The sequence below is a fragment of the Pholcus phalangioides genome, unplaced genomic scaffold (genome assembly GCF_987345545.1).
Source record: "Pholcus phalangioides strain wild (caught in Gottingen) unplaced genomic scaffold, Ppha-v1.0 ptg000017l_1, whole genome shotgun sequence".
NCBI classification, from domain to species: Eukaryota; Metazoa; Arthropoda; class Arachnida; order Araneae; family Pholcidae; genus Pholcus; species Pholcus phalangioides.
Genome location: NW_028301610.1, coordinates 16,676,309 through 16,699,948, shown reverse-complemented (window position 1 = coordinate 16,699,948; position 23,640 = coordinate 16,676,309). Strand labels below are relative to the sequence as shown.

The 23,640-nt window shown below is 37.0% G+C and overlaps 1 protein-coding gene across 1 annotated transcript; it reads right to left on the bottom strand.

Annotated features, from left to right (window-relative positions):
- Window positions 1-1,803: 1,803 nt before the first annotated feature.
- On the bottom strand, window positions 1,804-20,914 carry LOC149072450 (uncharacterized). The gene is made up of 2 exons (XM_089246743.1): window positions 20,550-20,914; window positions 1,804-3,216 (listed from the first exon to the last, which is right to left on the bottom strand). The coding sequence occupies exon 2, from the start codon at window positions 3,211-3,213 to the stop codon at window positions 2,788-2,790; it is 426 nt and encodes a 141-aa protein (XP_089102869.1). The 5' UTR covers window positions 3,214-3,216; window positions 20,550-20,914; the 3' UTR covers window positions 1,804-2,787.
- Between the last annotated feature and the right edge of the window lie 2,726 nt (window positions 20,915-23,640).

Sequence of the window (23,640 nt, the reverse complement as noted above, 5' to 3'; positions counted from 1 at the left end):
TTTTTAAATTGGAACGACCTCTAACGAACCTCTAACGACGGACGGTTGATGAGATAAAGGCCGCATTAGCACTTACGGGACACCCTGTATATAGGGTGCATATCTAACCCCTCTCGTCGCAAATTACCAGCTAACCGTTGATTCTAGAGGCATACTTCTAATTAGAAAAAGTATCGAAATAACGTATAGACCTCGAATACATTATTCATATTGCAAGGGGTTGCATAGTTATGAAATAAACAGCAACTTTTTATACGGACACCGTCCTCAAATTAAAAAGTAGTTGCCTGCCGCTCATTAGGCCAAAAAAAAAAAATCCACTTTTCTAAGTGCAATATTCGCTGAGATATTCTCTCAAAGAATCTGAGAAAAGTTGGAAAAAATCCAGTTTGAACTAACAGACAACGCTTCTTTCCCTCATTTATGCTGTTTTGTCCAACTTTTATCCGATTTTTGAATTCAATTATCTCGCTGAATATTGCACTTGGAAAAAAAAACGTGGATTTTTTTTTGTTTTTCATAACCGAAGTCAAGAGGATTTAGTATTACGTGTGCATTGTTTTGCGTGCGGCTTCCTGGGCGTTACTTGATTGAAACTTCCGGCATTACTCCCTCTGTTCCCATTGAAAACCACATTCGCTTTCATTATCGTTCCCCCGCCCCAGGAGAGACTGGGCAAAAACTTTCAAATTCTGTTTTTGAGTACAGTGTGTCCGTATCAATGGTTGTTTTTTTTAAATAACTATGCAACCTCTTCAATATGAATGTCCTATCTGTGTACTACACGTTATTTAGATACTTTTCCTAGTTGGAAGTATGTCTCTTCAGATCAACGGTTCGCCAGTAATTTGCGTCGAGGGGAGTTGTGTGTGCACCGTGTATACAGGGTGTCCAGTAAGTCCTAATTTGCCTCGTCAACCGTTTATCGTAGCGTTGTGGTTCCAATTTAAAAAATGCTCACAATGTGTTTGAAACAGAAATTACCAGTTTAGAGAGAAAACGGTGTAAAAAATATATAAATTTGTATACGATTCCCCCCGGTCTTCCAGCTTCCAATGAGAAAGTTATTGCCCTGTCCCTTCTGAGCCCAACAAAAATTCCATGTTTCTGACTGCACTATTCACCGAGATATTTGAATTCAAATATTGGACAAAGTTTTGGAAAGAACCAGATAAACAAGGCGAAGAAGCTTATTTTTGAAGCGGTGATTTTTGAATTCAAATATCGCAGCGAATACTGCAGTTAGAAACATGGAAATTTTTTTTTGTTGCTCAGAAGAAACAGGGCAACAACTTTCTAATTGGAGGATGACGGGGATCGAAAAAGAAAATATTTATTTTGTTGCAAACTGCATTTTTACTCAAAACTGGTACAGAGTGATCTCCTGAACACATTTTGAGCATTTTTTAAATTGAAACCACACGTCTACGACAAACAGTGGATGAAATAAAGGCAGAATTATAGGACGTGTAGGACACCCTGTATGTAAGAGAGCAAGTAGAGGGTGGGTGGGAAATCTCTACTGTTCTCGTATCCAGGGCCTCAACTAAATTCTTGGTCGGCCGGGACGAGCACGCATTCTGGCTCCCCCCTTGTGATGTTGAAGGAGGGGTAAAATGATGTTTGCTCCCCCTCTGGTACGGCACCCGGGACACCAGACTCGCCTGCTCTTATCTTGCCGGACTGTTTTTTCCTTCTACCCCTATCTTGAACCAGGAAAGTTTTTGGTCACAATGTTTGTTTGAATAAATTCACTCAAGAATAAGCGTTTCGTCGAGATTGAAGTGAAGCAACTGAACGGTTGCAGTGATTATGATCATTTAATGAAAAACAGGAAACACATTCAACTATAGTACAAAAGATAGAAATACCGGAATATACATCTTACGATGACATCACATAGAAGATACTGAATATGGAAATCGAGGGATGCGGTAAAAATTACAGGGGGGGGGGGGACACAATGAATGGTCATGAAGCGATATCGATTCCTAATGAGATGTCGAAAAGTTTTTTGTCGAAACAGTGCATAGACAAATTCGCACGGTACATTTCCGCACATGGGGAATCTGGAGACATCTACGCAAAACATGGGGCCCTTCTTGCCTTATTTATTTCCATGAATGGCTTGATGTAATAAGTGGGCTGTATCAACACCGCCTATAGAAGAAAGCCTCCGCACGAAGCTCGTGACGCCTATAGCCATTGGATATAGCAGACCGATTTTTTTTTTTTTTTGCATGCACCATCGTTACCCTTTTCTTGTAGTATATCCAATGGCTATAGGTGGTACTAGAACTTAGCAGGTAGGGCCTCGGAAAAACCACTTTGCCCGGGGGCCCATGATGCTCTTAAGACGGCCCTGACCAGAGCCTTGATTTTGCATTCCGCAGTGAAAGTGCGCTTTTATTTCCAATGTGGCAGTTACAATGCGGATTGGGAAAATTTTAAAAAGGGGCCATTCAAGTATTACGTAAGCAGATTTTCAGCCATTTTTGACCCCCCACCCCCACTGTCAGCAAAATTTCGTCAGCAGCTTAGAATATTTCATATCTTCAAAAAGGGGTGGTTGATGATGTAAACAACCTTCAAACCCCCCCCCCCCTCGATGCTGACGTAATACTTGAATGGCCCCAAACCGGTTTAGGAAGGGAGGTAAAAAAGTATAGAGGTATATATAAAAAAAATTAATAGAGGTTTTTTTTTGGCAATGTGCATAAATATCCCCAAATTACACTTGTGCGGAAATTACGTTATGCGTATCTGTCGCCAAACCGTCGAAACTTGTCACAGACAATTACCAGCACATTTCATAAAGTTATTTTGAAACTGTATAGTGGTATTTAGAAATTCCATCCACTTGATGTTGATGTTGAAAAACAATCCGTTAGGAAATGGAGGCAATTTGCAACTGTCGAACACCATGTAGTTGAAGAAATGACCCTCCATTCCTTTCATCGCGTTTTGCAGAACCTGAAGATTCCTGATCGATTTACAGAAAACAAGAGTGTCGACACCTGTACCGTCTTCAGATCCGGGATTTGGTATCTCGAGGCATTCACACGGGTGGATATCGGAACTTTTCGGACATCCAGTCTTGTTGAAAGTCGCTGGAGCTTGCACGGGCCCGACAATTGGATTTACAATCTCCATGCCGTAGGAACAGCTAACAGCCGCCAGGGCGAGGTAGAAATACAGTTTTGCCATTGCCATATGCTAGAAAGAAAAATGTGGAAAAAAAGTAAATTTTTAAAATAATTTGCGAGAATTTTTTGATATTTTCTTCAATTTTTAATAACTCATAAACTGCTGAAGGCTATTTCCAAATACCAATGTCAATAATTGCTCACGATTGACCTTAACTACTGTGAAACCCCTCTTAACGGTCACCCCCCCCCCTTTTGTGGTCAAATAATTTCCCCTTATATAACAAAATCATACATTTCACATCCCTGATTAACGGTCACTCCTCTTTTACGGACGAATTTTTTTGTCCCCCCCCCCCCCCCCCGATGACCGCAAAAGAGAGAGGTTTTACTGTAATTGACTCCCAGGACGTACGTTTCTTTAATAGTAATGCCTGGGTGATTAAACCTGATTAGTCGGTTATATGCAAATCAAATAGCACTCTCTTAGGGGTACTGCTCCCCTCCACTGACGCGAGGTCAGTAATGATCTTGATTCTACTACACCGGCGAAATAAAGCCTGAGAGTAAAGGGGTTAAGCCGAAGCCACACTCGTGTCCAGACTTGCCCAATACGTTCGAGGGTTAATCATGGGTGAGTAGTGTGGCCACTCCACCATTGGCAATGATCGTCAAGTGTTGGGGGCTGGTTGAAGAGAACGCCAGGACCTTCCAGCCCCCCCCCCCCCCAAGTCAAAAGAGCCACCTTCCTTCCCGATCTGGCCATCATTAGTCAAAGAACGACAAGTCACAACACAGTATCCTTGGAGAGTGTTCTGGAAGCAAATAGTCAAACCTGGTTTTACCGGATCAACCAAAAAACGCGTCACAGGTCACTTTTTAATATTCCGATTGTCCTCTGTGGTGTTATTATGTTACAGTAAAACCCCTCTTAACGGACACCCCTCAGATGCGGTCACCACTCTTTTACGGCCAAATTATAAATACCTTTGTATAATAAAAGAGTGTGCATTTTAAACCCCTGATTAACGGTCACCTCTCTTTTACGGATGAATTTTTTTGTCCCACCGGTGTCCGTAAAAGAGTGGTTTTACTGTATTAAACTCCTGATAATGCATCCCAACACTCCTCTTAATGGGTCATTTGTGTGAAAGTACGCCTTCAACAATTTTCATGGAAATCTGAATTCTTCATACAACGTATCCTCGAAACGATTATTGGCCTTTTTCTCGCCATTCAAGAGATTATGCCGCTCTTCTCATAAGGGAGGCTGATGGGGGCCTTCATCCGGGGGCCCGGCTCTAAGATTAAAAAAAAAGCCCTGCGAGACAATGACCACAATTTTCATGTTCTTTCATGCATCGTCCTTTGTAAATTTTAATTGCCGGTCACCGATGATTTAGAATCTTTTTACGTTGAAATAAAATTAAACTTTTTTTTCAATTTTAGTCTCATGAATACTAGGTGCCTGGGACGCCATACCCAAGTGGACACGCGTATTAAGAGGGTCCAGCAAGTATGGGCAATTCGAGTCCAAAGTTGACCACCTTAAATATTTTTTTTATCAAAAAAATTTCTTGGTATTCTTTCCTTTCAAAATTTTGTTTTCTCAGAATTTTAAAGACTACTCTTAATTTTTTTTTTCTCTCGAAAATAGTGAATTAGGCATTCACGCAAATTATACTGTTACGCCATTTTCATCGATAATGTTCCGGTAGATATTGCAGTTTTGCTTTTCATCATTAAGAAATAATTGCAAAAAAGCGTATTAATTCGAAATCATCGAAAAATTAGTTTTTACTCCTTGTGTTTTTAATAAACGCGGATGATTTCTTTCAATTGTAATTTTAAATAATTACTCTGATCTCGAATAAATGTAATTTTTATTTTTTCCCGAATATATAGGGTGATTATAATCTATGACCACCAGGTGAATAAGTGACGCTTTTTTTTTCCACGGTCCATGTAGCGTATATACAAAGTTTCAATGGAATACGTCCTCCAAAACGGGCGTTACATAGGTCTGAGTATACTGACACGGCTCAGACCTATATGCAGCGCCCGTCTCAGTATATTACTTCATCAACTCCAGTCATATATCGCAATTTCCAACTAGTGAAGTTGGGTGGTAAATGAAGGTTATCGCCCTAGGGGCTCGATAGGTAAAGAACTTTTCCTGATGTTCTTTTGGCTGGATTCGAACCCATGAATCTTGGCGGCAATCCTTCATAGTGGAAGACGAACATCTTACCACTGCTCCACTCGGGCGCCGTCAATATACTCCGACAGTATACTGGCACTACTCTTGCCTATGCAGCGCCCGTTCTGATGGAGGTATTCCATCGAAACTTGGTGTATAGGCTATATGAACCATGGGAAAAAAGGAAAATTTAATAAAAATCGCCACTTAAAATTGAACTATTTTTATTGCATAAATCTCTCTCCCATGGTTTCATTAAGATATCGTAAAACTTTTTGGCTGTATTTGGAAGAGAGAGTACGGAACTTTCATTATAAACTACCCTGTATTTTGATGGGTTGAACCATTTTTTATTATTAACGGGGGTATTTTTTAACACAAAATTTTTTATAGAAAGTCTGCTGTAGTCAAAATAACCCTACCTTGGGTTTTCGTGAAATTCCACGATCTTGTGAGATGGAAGGGGAAATAAAGTAACTATATATATATATATAAAATACAAATTAATGTAATTAACTTAAATTAATAATTTCCAAGACTAAACTCATTTGAATAACGAAAAGTTGGTGTTATGTGCATGAGTGCATCAATGGGATTTGCTTTCCTCCAGAGTGAACCATTAACGAGGTTTGACTGTATCCGCTAGAAACATTGGGCCAGTGTGTAGTCAACCTATGCCACTGGTGCTTTATTCAGCGCGGGGGGGAAGGGGGGGGGGGAGACAAATATTTGCGAATGACTATTGGGCCAGGCTGGAAATGAGTGTGGCCCTGGCTTTAGTTTGGAAATCGCTATCCAGTCTCAGGCTGGGTTCAAACTGGACCGATAATACAACGATACGATCCACAAGATCGACACGAATTGGTTAAAAAAACCTGAAATTCAGGGGTTTTTAACCAATCCGTGCCGATGTTACTGTAGCATCGCTTCAGTGTGAACCGCGTCCTAGATATTGAACTGATTCACTCCCTTACTTTAAGTTGCTGAATAATCAGAGATACGTTTTCATTTTTCTCCATGAAATGAAAGAGATGAAATCACGATGAAGAGAAACTTCATGAACTTGTTAGCATACAATGTTATTGTCCCGTAACATTCATTCATGAGCTATGACGAAACACATGCATCATAGTCTGCAATGGACTGGAATTTCCAGAAATCTTTTGAATACTTTCATGGTCAAAATAAAGACTCTCAATTTCATTGTTACTCGCCGTGGAAAAAAAAAGGTACTGACTATATGCGTACATCGACGTGAAACCGCAAAGAAGTTGGTTGGCGAGTGTGATTTATGTCTTACGTTGTTACACGAGACAGCAGTATAGTATTCTGTAATCTTGACATATTGAGGAAATGGTTATTAATATGCATTGGTAATCTTGATTCCCCCCAAATCGTTTAGATAGCTCAGTGGTTCTTAACTTTTTTGCCATCCCGCACTTCTTTGAATAACGCATTTTCTATCTGCTAGAAATTTAGTTTTTTTTGGAATTAATTGCGTCAATTATCCATTACTTAATGTCTATAAACTCTATGTTACTTATTATTTAATACCGTTTTGGCTACGATTAATGTTTAATTTTGGCTTCTTCTAAAAAATAAATATATATATATATATATATATATGTTATTGTCTCGTGTTACATTTTACACGAGTTACAAATGTAAACAAACCGTGAAATATTTTGGATTTCAATGGTGCAGTATTGGTATTTTAATCGAAAGAGAAGTACGATGGGCTGTTATCAAAAAAGTAACTTTTGCAACGCAAATTTTACGTGACACATTTTCCGCAAGCGAAAGCTAAAGAAACGAGGTGTCGAAATGCTGGTATATGATTCATATTTCTTGAAGAATAGAAAAATTTTCAATTTTAATCATTTCAATTTTCCTGAATAATCAATCAACATGTTTTTTTCCCATCTCGCACCCCGGGTTAAGAACGACTGAGACAGCTTAATGCAGTTAAGCTAACTTAGTCGAAAGTGGGGGCCCCCTTGCACTTCAGAAAGTTTTTGTAAGCGACCTTTTCCATTTAGAACTTAATTCGAAATAAAACAGCGACTGCATTGCCATTTGTTATCACAGTTTTATTAACATGTTTCTTGGGGGTTTGTGGATTGAAGAGAGCGGCTGTTAGAGAACCTTCTGGAGATTTCAGTTTTGCTTCACAAATAAGCAGTAAAGCGTGAGACATCGTTTCTAATTGATCAGTGGTGTGTGATTTACTTATGACTTCTGAGTACGAACATGGATATTATGTAGCTGAGTTTTAAGAGTTAAGATGTTCTTAGGTTTTACATATTTTTGAATGAACTGGATAAGATGAAAATGTCTTATTAAAATTTTATTTTGGAAAATCTTTCGCGACTCCCTTTAGGGTGGCATTCACCGACATGATTTAACCCTTTAAGCGGTTTTTAAAATTTTCCAGATCCGTATTCCACATTGGAAATAACAGCTCTATCCCTACCACTAGCATTTTATTGTGCAATAACAAAACGCATTGACCGTGACGCCACGTTGGCGTCAACCGCTGGCATGAACAAACCAACGGTGACGCTACGGTGTGAAAGTGAAAGTTAAGAACCCGAGATATTTTGTGGTGACCGAAATAAAGCAGATCAGTTTGACGAGATATCTCGAGATTGCCACTGTGAGGGTTAAATACCACCATTAGTTCATTAACCCGCTATTTAGGAACCACTGGCTAAATATATTTTATTGACAGAATTTATTGGGTTTTTTTTTTGGAGCGAAAAATACTCGAAACATGATGACGAATACTCAATTTTATGAATTTTAATAAACGCATGTATGAAGTATGAATCACTTTTGCAGATAAAAGCTAAATCAGTGCCGCCAGTGAATCTTCTAACATTTTGAATGCTTCAGTCATGTATACGGGGGATTCATAAATGATAATTCCCCTTGCCTCATTTTACTAGCGAACCTTTGGTCCTAGAGGCATACTTCTCTTCATTAAACTTATTTATAAAACATAAATTTAATTATTTTGACCCGTACATGATTCATGCACTATACATATTTTGCAATAAAAATTGAATTAAATTAAAATAAGTGTGAAGAAGATGAAAACATTTTCATAACAACATTATCAGTTTTGTAATGTTGGCTTTCTTCACACATACCAACATGTGCAAACAAAACCAACATTACCATTCGGAATAAGCATCCTGGACCATAGATGGACCATAGTTCAGTTAATCAAGTAATTAATTAACGAATTATTATATTTACCAATACATAATCACGGTTAAATATGATAAATTTTCGATGAACAAGAGGAACGAAAATTCACGAATTAGAGTTTGGAAAAAAAATTGAGTTTACTTGATTTTACTGTCCGCTTAACGGGGAGTGAAATATATTAAAGCGCTATTCCACGGGACCGGGGATCAAAAAAGTGTCCGCTAACGGGGAGTGTCCGTTAAGGGGAGGTTTCACTATATAGAACGAAAGGCCGTGTAAGTCTGGAGCAGTTTTTTTTAGAATTATCGTCTTTATGCATTTTCTTATGGCTCATTTCAAATTGCTCTTTCCTCTCGACGTTACTTTCAAAATTCTTAGTAACGATGCAATCACCACCTTCATATCTGCTTTTAGGCAAAACGGGAGAAAACTAGCAATAACACAACTTGGATGGGAGAAAAATGTATGCTAACTGTGTGTACTGACCTATAACCTTATCTACTTGGTAGAACTGATGTCTAGACTATGGTCGAGAGAGAAAATGACGCGTCTACTTTAACGGATCCATCAGACGCCAGGTAATCAAAAAACATGGAGTTAGGTATGATACCAGATATTTTGGAATGCGACGGTAATTTGTATATGAGCGATTATGCATAAAAAATGATAGAGACGGTAAAGTTTTTTTATACAATTTTTCAAAGTTATTGCTGAATGGAGAAAGCGTTTTGAATAGAAGCCTGTCGTCGTGTTTTCGAGCAATCATAAATTATTTCTATTGAAACCGAAATGGTTCTTGAATCGAGTTTTGAAGCTTCATCCGGTGAATTTCTGGGAAATCAATAGAAGAAAGTTGAAAATATACACGAACAAAGAGAACACGAATAAATTATATATAGAAAGATGAAAGCCAACGATTATAACTCAAGATACAAAAATTAAGGCTGTTTCGGGGCTAATACAGTCGATCCCGCTTAGAACGTTTTCCCGCCTGGTACGAATAATTTTCGTTACACTTTTTCCCTATATTGATAACGTCAACTTTTCCCGAATACAACGTTTAAATTTTTTGCTATTCCCGCTTACAATGTTCATAAAATTCACATTGGGCTTTTTCCCCCTTTAGAATCAGCAACAAATAGTTGCTTCTTATTAAATCTCTATGTTTCGTAATGTTTGTTAATAAAATTAAAAACGACGTAAAAAAAAAAGTATGGTCGGTATTAAAACTATTTCTTATAATTCTTATATACATTTCCCGCTTATACCGTTTTTCAAGAAATCGTAACTAAAAACGTTATAAGCGTTATCGACTGGATAGCCCCTTCTCCAGTGGTAAAAAGTCTTTTGTAGCGCAGACTACTCCCTTGAACAACACACGTGGTTGATGACATCGTGTTTGGTGTCATCAACCACATGGCCCAGGGGTCCAGCTATAAATTTTTTTACTTAAAAAAGTTTTGTTTATATATATATATTATCAATTTAGTTTCAGTTGAATTCAATTCATTAAGTACAGTGTGTCCCACAGAGTGTCCCGATTGACGTTTCTCGAAATGGAATAGCAGGAAAACGGTGGCAGATATTAAAGTCATTCTTGCGGAATGTAAATGAGCGAAGTCAGGAATTTCAAATATGTCATTCATGTCGCACAAGGAGATGTATATCTATTAAAATAAAATTAACTTTTTATATGGACACCGCGATCCCAAAAACACAATTAGAGAGTTGTTGCCCTGTCTCTCTTGATGCCAACAAAAAAATTCACGTTTCTAATGGCAATATTCGCTGAGATGTTTGAATTAAAAAATCGGGGAAAAGTTGTGAAAGAAACGTTGTCCATTTTAGTTTTTCTGTGTACTTTCCCAACTTTCCTCCGTCTTTCAAATTTCAACATCTCGGTGAATATTGCACTTAGAAACGTGAATTTTTTTTTGTTGGCATCAGGAGAGACATGACAACTACTTTTCAATTGGGCTTTTGGAACTGGTTATCCGCATAAAAAGTTCAGTGATTTTTTTTCAATAACTATACATCCCCTTGCAACAAGAATGGCGTATATATCTGAAATTCCTGACTTCGCACATTTACATTCCGCAAGAATGACGTTAATATCTGTCACCGTTTTTTCCTGCTATTTCATTTTGAAAAACGTCGAGCGATTGTGGGACTCTCTGCAGAAAGAGTCTCCCTCCTGGATGACGGGGTGGGGAGAAAGTATGTGACCATCCACAAAGGGAGCCATGAGCTAAAAAAGGTTGAGCGACACTGCATTATAACACATTCCATTTTTGGCTCCCATAAAACTCCTTATGTGAGTTATCCCTCGTTGACTTAATTCTGTCAAAATCCAGGTAAGTGCATTTTTCGCTTCCCAACAGTCCAATTCTAGTACATAATACAGAGAATTTTGAAAATTCAGAAAATAATTCAGAGTTGAAGGAGAAAAAACGAAAAACGGTTCGAAGAATAGAGGTGAAGTCTTAAATTTATTTCCCATTTGCTCAAAAATTTATTTAGAAAAAAAGTTGTAACTTCGGGCGCCATGTTAAATTTGTAGGAAAGTATCTTCCGACATCCACTCTACAGTCTAGATATTTGTATTATTTTTTGACGTAGAATGCGTCAGGACCTCCGTTTCTATGGACATCCGAGAGAGACTCAAAAGTGCTGATTGCACTGCAATTTCGAAACTAACAAATACATTTAAAAAAAGTGATCGTGGAAAAGTGAAAGCAGTGGAAATGCAACATAAAATTATAGTTAGGAGTGACAAAGAGTGATGACTAAAAATCATGCTTCAAAACATCGTAAGGCTAATGACAGATTTCAACGAAAAATGAAAAAAATCTAGAGTAAAATCAAAACTGAAGGCCATGCAGTCACGTGACCATCGGTGAGAAGCGGTGCAAATCACAGTTTTGTGTATGAAAAGAAATGTCATTTAAAAAAATCATTGTATAAATTCAAAACTAGCACTCGAAATCAAAACGTGTATCAAAAATGAAATGGAAGGCCATGTGATCACGTGATGAACTCGTACGGGGGGATGCAGTTTTGATATAAAAAATACAAATTCATCAAATTCACTACATTAAATGTAAAGCCTGATTTGCCTTGTTGAGTGATAAACTTTCAGTGATCTTTTAAATGCTGTCGGACATTGTGTTTCGGTGCGTAGAATATTGCCGTTACCCTTTCATTTGCCTTGTCTGAAATCATGCTGCAGTAAAACCTCTCGATAACGGACACTCGTGGGACCGAAAATTTTTAATTCCTTTTTAATGGAGTCCTTTTTTATATAATGGATAGTAAAATAGTGTCCGTTATGGGAGGTGCAGCTGTACACAGTAAAAGTCCATTATAACGACAGTTCATAATCACAAGGAAGATTGTCATTGTAACGGACATCTCATTATTAGCGAATTTTCATTTTTTGATCTGTCAGGTTATAAAAATTGTAAAAAAATGCTACTTAATCTGCATTAAAACAAAAGTGGCGTAATTTCCGTTTTGAGCGTCACATAAACAAAACAAAGCCTGAAAATCAAAAGAAATGGGGCTTTAAATAAAAAATGGTATTTTCTTCCAAAATGTGTTTTCAACGTCTTGTTGCATTCTTTAACCCTTTATTTCGCCGCGTTGCTCTCAAAAGCAACACGTGGTTTCCTTATATTTTTCAAGTAAAGGCATTTTATATGGTATCGGCATCGACGCTTCGAAGCAACTCTTAAATACAGTGATATCTCGGCTAACAAAGACGAACTTTTTTTGTGATTTTTCTGCCTCGGCTAACGAATGCGGATTCGGCTGACAGACATTTTCGTTGATACGAATGCTGCACGTGCTAACATAAAGCAGCAGCGTCGTGAGCTGAATTTTGGCGCCAATCGTCATCAGAATTAGTCTCACTCGAGCTCGTTTAACTCCTGCCACTTCTCTTTCTGGAAGTTGCTGAATCATCTCATGCAAAATGAAAGATTCGGCTAATAGAAAATGCATTAGAAAAAAGGGGAGGTCATGTTTTCACAGCGCTCTTTCTTTCAGTGCAAGACTCTGAGAGTCAAGCTGAACAATCTAGACATTCTTGGCGGGTTTTTTTCCCATCTGCATGTATTAGACAAAGAAATGAGCTGACCAAATCACAAATATTTGGGGAACCTACGAACTCGATTGGATTGTGTGTGTAGGGAACATTGATGTCAAATAAAAAAAATCTTCAATATTTCTCATCTTCCGGTAGATTCTCATTTATTCATTTCTGAAGTTATTCATTTTAGCCTTTAGTTTTTAGCCCGTCAGTTTCTCGGTGTTTTAAAAAACTTATCTTTAAATTTTGAGCAGAAAATGGAACGAATCAAACGATTTCACATAGAAACCTATGGGGAATCACGTTTCGGCTTACGACGTTTTGGCTAACGAACGTGATTCCGGAACGAATCATTTTCGTTATCCGACGTATCACTGTGTTTGATTTTTACTTGTGAACCGGGCATGAAGTTTCTACAATCGCCAGCAGAATTACTCAAACATGCACGTCTCCCATTTCTTGTCAAGCCAAGCAAGAATGACACTTTTTAACCCTGGAATTTTGGAGGGAAATACCGTGTGTGGAGGAAACATATTGCTGTGCATTCTTCAACAACGATAGACAAGTAAGTTGGCAAACAATAAATGCCATTTTTATACTATTCAAATATGTGTAAATCATATAAATACATTGTGTGTTCCCCGAAGTGCAACATCCTATATTTTTGAAACGAAACTTCTTTAGTGACATAAGAGTGAAATTTTGCGATTGAAGAGGAAACCATCACACAGAAAATGCAACGCTTTCCTTTGTGAGGGGAAAGAAAAATCATCACAGAAAGTGCAACGCTTTCTTTCAAGTTCCAAGGACATTAAACGCCCGTTTAACCTGTAAATGATGCGATACCAGGAATCAAAAGTTTTTATATCTCATTTCAGCAAGCGCAGACAAACTAGTTCAGAAGATATTTGCTGATTTAACATTTAACAACCTAGAAGTTTCACTTCTATCGCGCGAGATTCTCAAGCAGTTTTTTTTTTTTTAAATACTGACAATAAAAATATTTTTTATCACATGTACAGTAATACATTCAGTAGCATTCAGAGGGTACCTCATTTGCTTAATATAACCCCCTCAAAGTTTTTCTCCTCTGGATACAGTCAACTCTCAATAAGTGGAATGTGCAGCGGTGGACAAAAACTTTACTAATATATATCGTATTCGTTAAACATGTCAAACTACTGGGGATGAAGAAATTCGAAAAAAAATTGTTCTCTACTTTCATCATATTTAATTCTTGATTTTATTGCTAAATGCAAAATTATGTTTCTAAATGCTAAACTGTATTGCTGAATGCTAAACTGCGTTCCTAAATGCTAAACTGTATTCCGAAATGCTGAACTGTATTCCTAAAAGCTATTATGTATAATATATTGCTAAATGCTATTTTTCAAATTTCTCTCATACCCAAAAACTTCGACTTATAGGGAAAAAGCTACGAGTTAAGGGAAAATTCTAACACTAAAATACGGGAAAAATTATGGAGCTGAGTGAAAACTTAGCTCAAACAGATATCAGAGTTATCGGAGTTCGACTTATCGCGAATTGACTGCATTTCAATGCTTGCCAATTAAATTACTAATAAAGATTCCCAAATATTCTTACAGAATAAAATACATAAAGAGCTAGACAAGAAAGAAATTAGACACGGACGCAAAATAGATAAGAAAGGAACAAAAACAGCGGTTTTTTTTAATGATAGACCCGCAAAAACACAGTTAAGTGAAGAAAAGAATAAAAAACGAATATATAAAATAAAAGAAGAAGCGAGAGAGGCGCGCCATGTTACTTAAAAAGTCCTTTTTTTTCCAGTGGATCTACCCGATGACTTATGGAAGAATGGTTCTGCTCTTTTTTAAAAAGGTACCCAATAGAAGTTCCCACATCCAAGCTATAATTACCCAGGGCTTCGTCAATTCAGTTCTGCTCCAGAGAAAGCGTACGGGGGATGATGCATTGCGTACGGTTTCTTTTCTTTGATGAAGTTGAGGGTTTTTCGAGAGCTCTTATTACCATGGTTGTTCCCTCCGACGACGACTCAAATGACAGGGTTTCGATTCAGCTTGAGGTTTTATAGGGTGACTTGCCCTCCCTTTTCTCCAACTAATGATGAAAACCGCTAATTGACTCATGTGAAGCGGACCAGAAATCTGTGTGTATTGTATTATTAATGAACGTAGAGGATGACGCATATGACGTGACTGTTTGAGAAAATTGGGATTCAGTTTTGTGACACATACTGAATGTTTGAAAGCTCATCAAGATAATCAAAGTTTCTCTATGGTGAAGTAAAATGTATAACTGTGTGATGGATTATGATAGATCTCTTTTACGCACAGGGCAGCGCCGCCCTTTTTCAGACGAGGGGTCCAGTGTTGAAATAATTTCGGTGCCCCCAAAAGCCCCGATTTTATGTATTTTGCGAAGGAAAGAAATTGGCATCCAATATAATATTCATACATTATTATGGAATATACAGGTATGCTCAAAATTTTTCCATAAGTAAACAATCAATCAAATTTAAATTTACACAAAAACTGATGAAAAATTTTAATTGATGAAATAAATGAAAAAAATACTTCCAGAATTGAAGAAAAACTTCTAGAAATGACGGAAATTCAGAATTATGGAAGAAAAAATTCCAGAAATGATGAAAGAACAAATTCCAGAAATGATGAAAGAACAAATTCCAGAAATGATGAAAGAACAAATTCCAGAAATGATGAAAGAACAAATTCCAGAAATGATGAAAGAACAAATTCCAGAAATGATGAAAGAAATAACTCATTCTGAATTAAAGAATTAATTATTAAACAATTGATGAATTCCAAAATTGGCGAAAGCTCTCAATAATTTGGGCTCCCATGCTGATTCGAGACCTTGAAACAAAAATGCGTTTAGAAACCCAGGACGAACATCAATATTTGTGTTCCCCCTCCCCCTAGGATTTTGGATGTACAAAGGTTGAATTGGGCGCCCTGGATGCCTGCCTTTTCTTAGTTATGGCTCCTAGGTGGAGTTTTTCTTTGCGAGATGGAAAGGTTTCCCTGATATTATTTTTTATAAGCTCATAGTTGGGGCTCAGTACCTTGTTTTACTTACTACAAAATTATTTGATTGATATATCTACATATATATATATTTTCATTTCCATTACCATGAATGAGTGCGGGGGGCCCAAAAGCGCAGACCCAGTGCGACCGCACTTGGCGCACACCTCTAATAGTAGTTCTGATACAGGGTGATTCTGAACTTGTGACACAAACTTTGATAAGGAGTGATAAAACACAAACAAAAAACAAACATTTTTTGTCTATGAAAAAGCATGGCATTTAGGCCCTTGAGGCCTATGTATGCGTTATTGTTGCGCTACTGAATTAGTGCTATTAAGTGCAAAAAACACAAGAACTGCAACAAATTTCTTAAAATGTATTATTTATAATGCGTTTTTGACATAAATACACGTCTTTTAAATCATCTGACAAAACCTGCTGCATCTCCGAAAATCTGCGTACTGAAATATGTTAAACACTCATATCTGAAGCAGAGTCGTAGGCAGATTTCGTAGAGATCTCCTTACATGGTTAGAAGCAATTAAAATAAAAGAGATATAAGCTGTAATAAAACATAAGTGTTAACGTTATTATTTGTACTGAGACAAACATGTATCGATTATTATTTTTGTGGTCCCACAAGCTAGCTTAGCCCCGAAATGTTTTGTGTCTGCGTTTCAACTGGTTAAATAAAATTACCCTATCTTTTATCTTAAGTTAACAAATGAAAGTCATAAACAGCATCGCAATATAAAACTCAGAGATTTGGTGTACAACAATGGCTACAAACGGAATCAATCTTCACACAACTCTCTGTATTTCATAATTCCAAAAATAAAATTGTAAATTTTGAACGGGTTCAAAATAGCAAAATTTAACAAATCAATAATGTTATTACCACTGAAATTACCAATATACACAGATCTTATATCGAAATAAGAAAGGACAAATTTACAGTACATGAGACCAAGTTTCCATCTCCAAACTCTAGGTTAATGATTTGCTACTTTAATTACCAAATAAATGCAAATTTCCTGATTGTTTTTAGAACTAAATTTAAGAATCATTCCTTCAATATCTTTCCTTTCACCAATAGCCCTTTCAGGCCCGAGCGTTTATTTTTTGAAATTTTCAAAATGTTTTTGCACATTTTTGATACTCAAAATATGCATTAAAAACATAAATGTCATCAAATTTTTATTTTTTAAATTTTAAATTTTTTAATTTATTTTTTATTTATTTATATATATATATATATTTTTTTTTTTTGGTGTAGAAATATAATTCACTTCGTTCCAATTTTTTTTTGCCAAGATGCAGGGTATATTCATCTTCATATAAAACTTTTTCTGGAATTTTATTTCTAAATTTTTTCAAATAAATACCACTTTTCTCGGAGGTACTTTCTCCTAGAAGCCATCTTAGAAGCGCCCTAAAATTTCAACTTTAAATGCTGCCCTCTGATCAAAGCCCCCACAGTTCATAAGCAGTGTATTTCTTACTCAAAACTTACACAATCCTTCAAGTAAGGGTTTAACTCCCTGAAGTCAAAAGAAAAAATTCTACAGTTAGAAAAGGCGACCCACACATTTCTAGCGCCAGGGTCTGAAAGGGATAGACACCATGTCAATCGTTTAATTTACCCTCCATAAAAGCTGCATTGTCTGTCACGTAACATCAATCGACTGTTACGAAAGTAACAATGCTTAAGAGAAAGATTCAAGGTCTCAATGACGTTATAAGCCAGAATTAGTCCGTACGCCTTGAGTGTCAAGGAGAATGTATTCGATTCTTCTCGGCGAGCTCGAAACGTTGCTGCATTTGCATATAGACGTTGTGTATTTATTTATTTTCGTGCTGTATTTCACGTAGTATGAATCCCGTGTGAATGTCCGTCGGAAAGATTAAAATGCCGTGCCCAAAAAAATAAAATAGAATCCTATGACTCGCCGACCAGCAATGGTGGTGTTTGACCCTAATAGCTACTAGTAAAGTACACGAGTTCTATTGACCGGATATTTATTGTTAGACACAGAGGCGGAACCACGCTTGCTAGTCAATGAAAGAATCGACCATTTTGCCGAGAATGCTTTCAATTTTCCGGAAATTGCAGTTGGTGACCTTGGTACCTTCGTGCGTTTGAACGAACTCTGATTTCGCAACACTATGCAAAATCCATCGTATACTATTGGTGCATCCACGCACTCATTCACACACGTGGTCTGCTGCAGCTGCCCCGAGTTATTATCGACTGGTTTCTGGATACCTTTCTGTAACTAATTAAATTTGTTAATTAATAATGTTCATTATGCATCTGCTACAATCGATATCAGTATGATCTTGACGCGTTTTCGCAGAAAATGTGAAATCTGAGATATGAAAAACATTTCTATGTTGGTGTTGAAAGTATTTTTTTTTTCGTAGCCTTCAAATCATCATATGCTCCAGATTTTATGTCACGACTTTAGAGATAATAATGAGTTATTGTTATTGACCTCTCTTCGGAATTGCCATTGGTGCCATCAGTTCTGAAAGTTCATTCAAGAGACACTATTTGATCATGTCTAGACATTTCAATGAGATATAGCGGCATTATAATTACTGTAGTATTTTTCCATTTGAAGTCTGAGGGGGAAAGTATACTGAAAATTGTACTTTATTAATTAATAATAGCTTCGTAGCGTCGTATTACCCGTAAAAGAAAACTCCATTTATATATCTCGACTTACAGCATTCCCCCTTGGCCAAAGCAGGCTTTAACGCTTTATTGTTTGCAGTGCGTGAGCAAGACATTTATTTTGGGATATAGTCGTTTGTGAAGTGTTTTCGATGAGTGAAGCATGTGCGGTCGCAACGGGGTCCTCACTTACGATAATAATAATTTCTTTCGTAAATTCTTAATTTTCATCAATTTAGCAAATCTGGATTTTCATCATTCCTTTCATAAATTCTGAATTTTCATCCATTCTGGAAATCTGCACTTTCATCTAGAACAGACATCTTCAACTCGCGAGCACCACGGTGCTGCTCCCTGAAACATCCAGAGTGCTCGATGCTCCTGTCCGATTTCGTGCTCGCGAGCACTTGATTAACGTTCCAATTGAACACCTTCTACAAATTGCATTCAAGGATTGAAATGATCCTGATTTCATGCATTCGTATGTGGAACTCATCATAAGGGTGCTCTTCTATTAATGATAGGAACAGAAGCAGTGCTCGCGACTGAAAAAAGGTTGAAGACCTCTCATCTAAAACGCAGTTTCCCAAACTTTTGTTCCATCTCGCCTCTTCTTCAGAAATTTTTTTCTCTCATCACCCCCCATACTCTAACTCCATAGGATCCTATGTTAAACCAGTAGCTTTTATCGTCCCCCGGACCATTCCATCGCCCACTTTGGGAAACACTGATCTAGAAAGAAGTAGCTCCGTAATTCTGCATTATGATCTAGAAAGAAATAATTCTGGGAAATTCTGCATTTTCATAAATTCTGAATTTCCAAAACTTCTGGAATTGTTTCTTTAATAAATTCTGAATTTTTTTCATCAATTCTTGAATGCTGAACTTTCATCTCATTTTTGGAATTCTGAATTTTCATCATTTTCCTGGAATTATTTCTTTCATTTATTTCGGAAAAAATTTCATCAATTCAAAAAAAAAAATTTTTTTTCTCATTTATTCTGAATTTACAGAGGTGTTGGAATTATCTGTGTCAATTACTTTTTCTAATTTTCAATTCATCGATTCTCAATTTTCATTAGTTCTCAGACAATTTCTTTCATTATGACCTAATTTTAATTGGTTTTGGAATTATTTTTTTCATCAATTTAAAATTTTCTTCAGCTCGCAAATTTACATTAATTGTTTTTTTTTTGTTAATTTACATTTAATTGTGCCTTTATATATATATATATATATTGTATGGATATTTTTTAGCATTTCTGTATATTTTATAATAATGTATAAATTTATGGACGTCCGATTCCCCCCCTCACAGAATATATAGAATCGGGACCAAGGGGGCTTGAAATTACTCATTAAGACGCCTCTGGCCCCGCTATTATTTTCGCACCGGGCCCTGATAAGGGCTGCCCTGCTTGCAGCACGCTATAATTTTAGCGTCCTGACAAGCACATGAGTGGATTTTCCGAATTGAAAAAAAAAACAGAAAATTGAAACTTAATTTTTCAAATACTCCAATTTTAAATACATCTAAAAATGAAGAACTCATATAGTTAGCACAGGGCTATAAAAAAAATATTTTGGAATTTTATTTTTATTTTATTACCTCATAAATATATACTTCACGTTTACATTCTTCATAGGCATTAAAATCACCCTCAAATCAATGAAATATCTTTGGCAATGATTTACCATATTTAATGCATAGCGCACAGTTTCAATGTGATTTGTATGCTGCTACCATTGAAAAAAATTTGATTTTCTTTTTTTTCTCTAGAAGTAGAGACAATATGACAAAACCAATGCCAGATTTGGAATCAGCGCCCCTAGATCACTCTAAAATCACTGAATTATCTTTCACAATGATTAATTATATTTGTTTATGACGCAGTTTTAATTTGTACGCTGCCTATGCATTACTATTGAAATTTAATTCTCACTTTATCTCAAAAACTAAACGTGATGGAATTTTTTAATTATTTTTCCAGGAACTAGCATCCAAAAAAACTATAAGAAACACTAATTATATATTTTAAAGAAAATTTACGTTTTTTATCTCAGACCTGTATAATCGGTCTTCATAGCGGGTTTCAACCTAGACCATGAATAAAATCTAAAGCTATTAATATTAATTATTATTAACGGTTAATTTACAAGCATCACTTACCTCGGTGCGGTCAACCTCACGATGTCAACAGACTTGTAAAAAATCCACGCCGCTCCAGTGCAATACTGGATATTAGCGTTTTGATACAGGTGGTAAAAATCTCAAGGATGATAAATTCCAGGGGTTTCGTCAGTAGCGAATGTGATAGATACCATGAATGTAGAGACGACGAGAGCTAATAGTATCATTGTATGTCTCTGACGGTACGCAAACACCGAATGCCACGCACTTTCTCAACACAGGTAGGCAGGTTAAAAAAAAAAAAAAATTCCGAAAGATATATCGTCACCTGTTATTGCTGCAGCTACTACTGCCATGAAATGACGAGAGCCGAATGCGCGTGAGAGAGCACGTTTTGTTGTTATGAGATTCCACGAAGCGTAGAGAATCGAGCACACACAGGTGTGTGTGTGTGTGTGTGCGTGGTTTTTTTTTTTTATTCTGGTTTTCTTCATTTTTGGCGTGAAATTTCACCAAAAAATTAATCACAAATGAGGCGCTTATTTTCAAAAGGGAACATTTACAGTAGACGTAACTAGTTTGTTTTACAGAAGTAGAAAATAATCCAACAGATAGCATGTGGGAATGGTAGAAGAATATTTGAATGTTTTTTTGATCAACATTTGAATTTTGGAAATGTTCCGTTTTGAAATTAGTAGAAACGTTAAATTTTGATTAAAATTTGAGATGGTCAAGACTGAAAAATTGGAGATTCTTAAGTCGTATGTGGATTCTAGAAGGTTTTTACTAACCCGGGAAGATACCCTTGCTGCCCTCTCGTCATTAACATAAGAAACACGATCATTCAACAGTGGAACTTCCCATAATGGACACCTCCACTGATGGATACAATTTTGAATTGAATCGACGGGACTCAATGTATCCTACTATCCATTAACGAACACTCCCCGTCAGCGGACAAAATTTTCGGTCTCATGGGTGTCCGTTATCGAGAGATGAAAAATACCGAAGTGGGGGGGGGGGAAAGGTGGATATGTTCTCTTTTGATAGAAACGACTAACTTTACATTAATTTCTACAAAAAAATATTCACGTTTGAATATCCCCGGTTGTATTATCTGCCAGAGCTTATCCCAAAGATTCACAAACTGTTAAAAAATGCATTTCGGAAAAAAGTGGAAATGTTCCCTTTTTAAAATAAGCTCCTCAAATATCCAACAGACCACATTGTTAAAATACAGTGAATCTTGCTTATAACCTCTTCGAACCCGAGTCAAAACTGGCCATTAAAAAAACTTTTTTTTTATTTATTTGTGTTTATTGTATGTCAAAATGTCCTTTAAGAAGAAAAAAATTAATTAATTGATTAATTAATTTGGGTTAGAGTATTTTTACTAGGACAATTTGTGATAGGTACAGATATGTGTATCTCTAGAGCGAAGAGGATAACAACCTCAGGTGTAACGACACCTCTTCTATAACATCAAAAATTAGCGGTCTCGGCTGATTCCTATAGGAAAAATAATATTAATGAACCTCGCTTATAACGTCTATGAAAACGGTATCTACCGTGGATTTAACGACACATTTTTCGTCTCGTTTGCTTCCGTATCAAAGCCGGAATTACATTGCAAACGTTTTGTGAAAGATCTTTTATCAAAGTTTTGTATTGTAATCCCAACCTAAGGAATTCTGAGAATTAGAGCTGTTTACTAGCTAAACTAGGTAATGCTTGTCTGTGGCAGTGGTTCTTAACCGAGGGTGTCCGCACTCCTAGCATTTTTGGGGGGTGCGAGATGGAAAAAGAAAACATATCATGTTGACTGATTGATTAGTCAGAAAAATTGAATTTTTCAATTCTTTAAAAAATACGAAGCATACTCACAATTTCCACATTGAAATGTGTCGCGAAAATTCGCTGTTAAAGTTTCTTTCTCGGTTAGCGATCGTATTCGTTTAGCATATCGATTGAGAAATGCAACTAGGGTCACCGATTTCGGAATTCTCATTGACGAGCCTCTTAGGTTTTCTGAACATTATTCAGTGGTGATCAAAAAAAGTGAATAGAATGCTCGGTTTCATTTTGAAAAAGGAGTCTTCGCGTTCTCCTAAAGTCATTCTTCCGCTTTTCCGAGGCTTATTTCGTCATGGACTGGAGTATGCCTTACAGCATAGTCAGATAGCATACAGAGGTCTTCAACCTTTTCCTAGTCACGAGCACCCCTTTTGGCAAGTTTGACGTGCTTGAATGCTATTCGTGAAGAGTGTTCAACTGGTAAGTTCATCAAGTGACCGCGAGCACGAAATCGGACACTCTGGGTGCTTCAAGGAGCACCATGGTGCTCGCGAGCAACGGGTTGCAGATGCCTGCTGTAAGGTTTGGGAGACCATACATACAGAGGAACATGAGCTTGGTTGAAGGGTGCAAAGAAGAGCTACCCTGTTCTTGTTGGCGCACAGTTCTTGAGATATGCAAACACCAAGTATGGCCCCCGCTCTGTCCCTTGTGGAATATAAGCAGGCTACCTTGTGGCTGGGCCATGCTGGAAAAAGTCTGGAAAAGGTCTTGAGATATGAAGAAAGACTTCATTTTTTGAAGATGTTTACATTGGAAGAACACAGGTGTCGGTAGGATACGATAAAAGTGTTCAAATTTTAACGGGATGGACCATGAATTATTAATACGCCGTCAATCGACGGCTTTGACAAGGCACGCCAGTATCGATTTTTAAAGGAAAATTCTAGGTTGTGGTGGCAATTTTTCTCTAATAATTGTTAGTAAATGGAATAGCTTTCCCCGGCGGTAGTAAATTCTAATACAATTGACGCGTTGAAATACGATAAACATATAGAAATGTCCTCTCTACTTTTTAGTACAAGATTCATTGAAAGACTGGTTATTTGTGAAAATGAAGATTACAAGGAAGGAAATTCAACACTGCCCCCACGGGGACTCGAACCCCGGTCTCTCGCTTGCCGGACGAGTGCTCGACCATCTCAACTATCGAAGCAGATAGAACATTTCAACCTTAGAACATATATATATGTTGAAAGCCACCGTACATGGGCGGCGTCAAGAATCAACTAATAGCTCGTGAACGACATAGGCCAACCAGATGGCCACATATGCA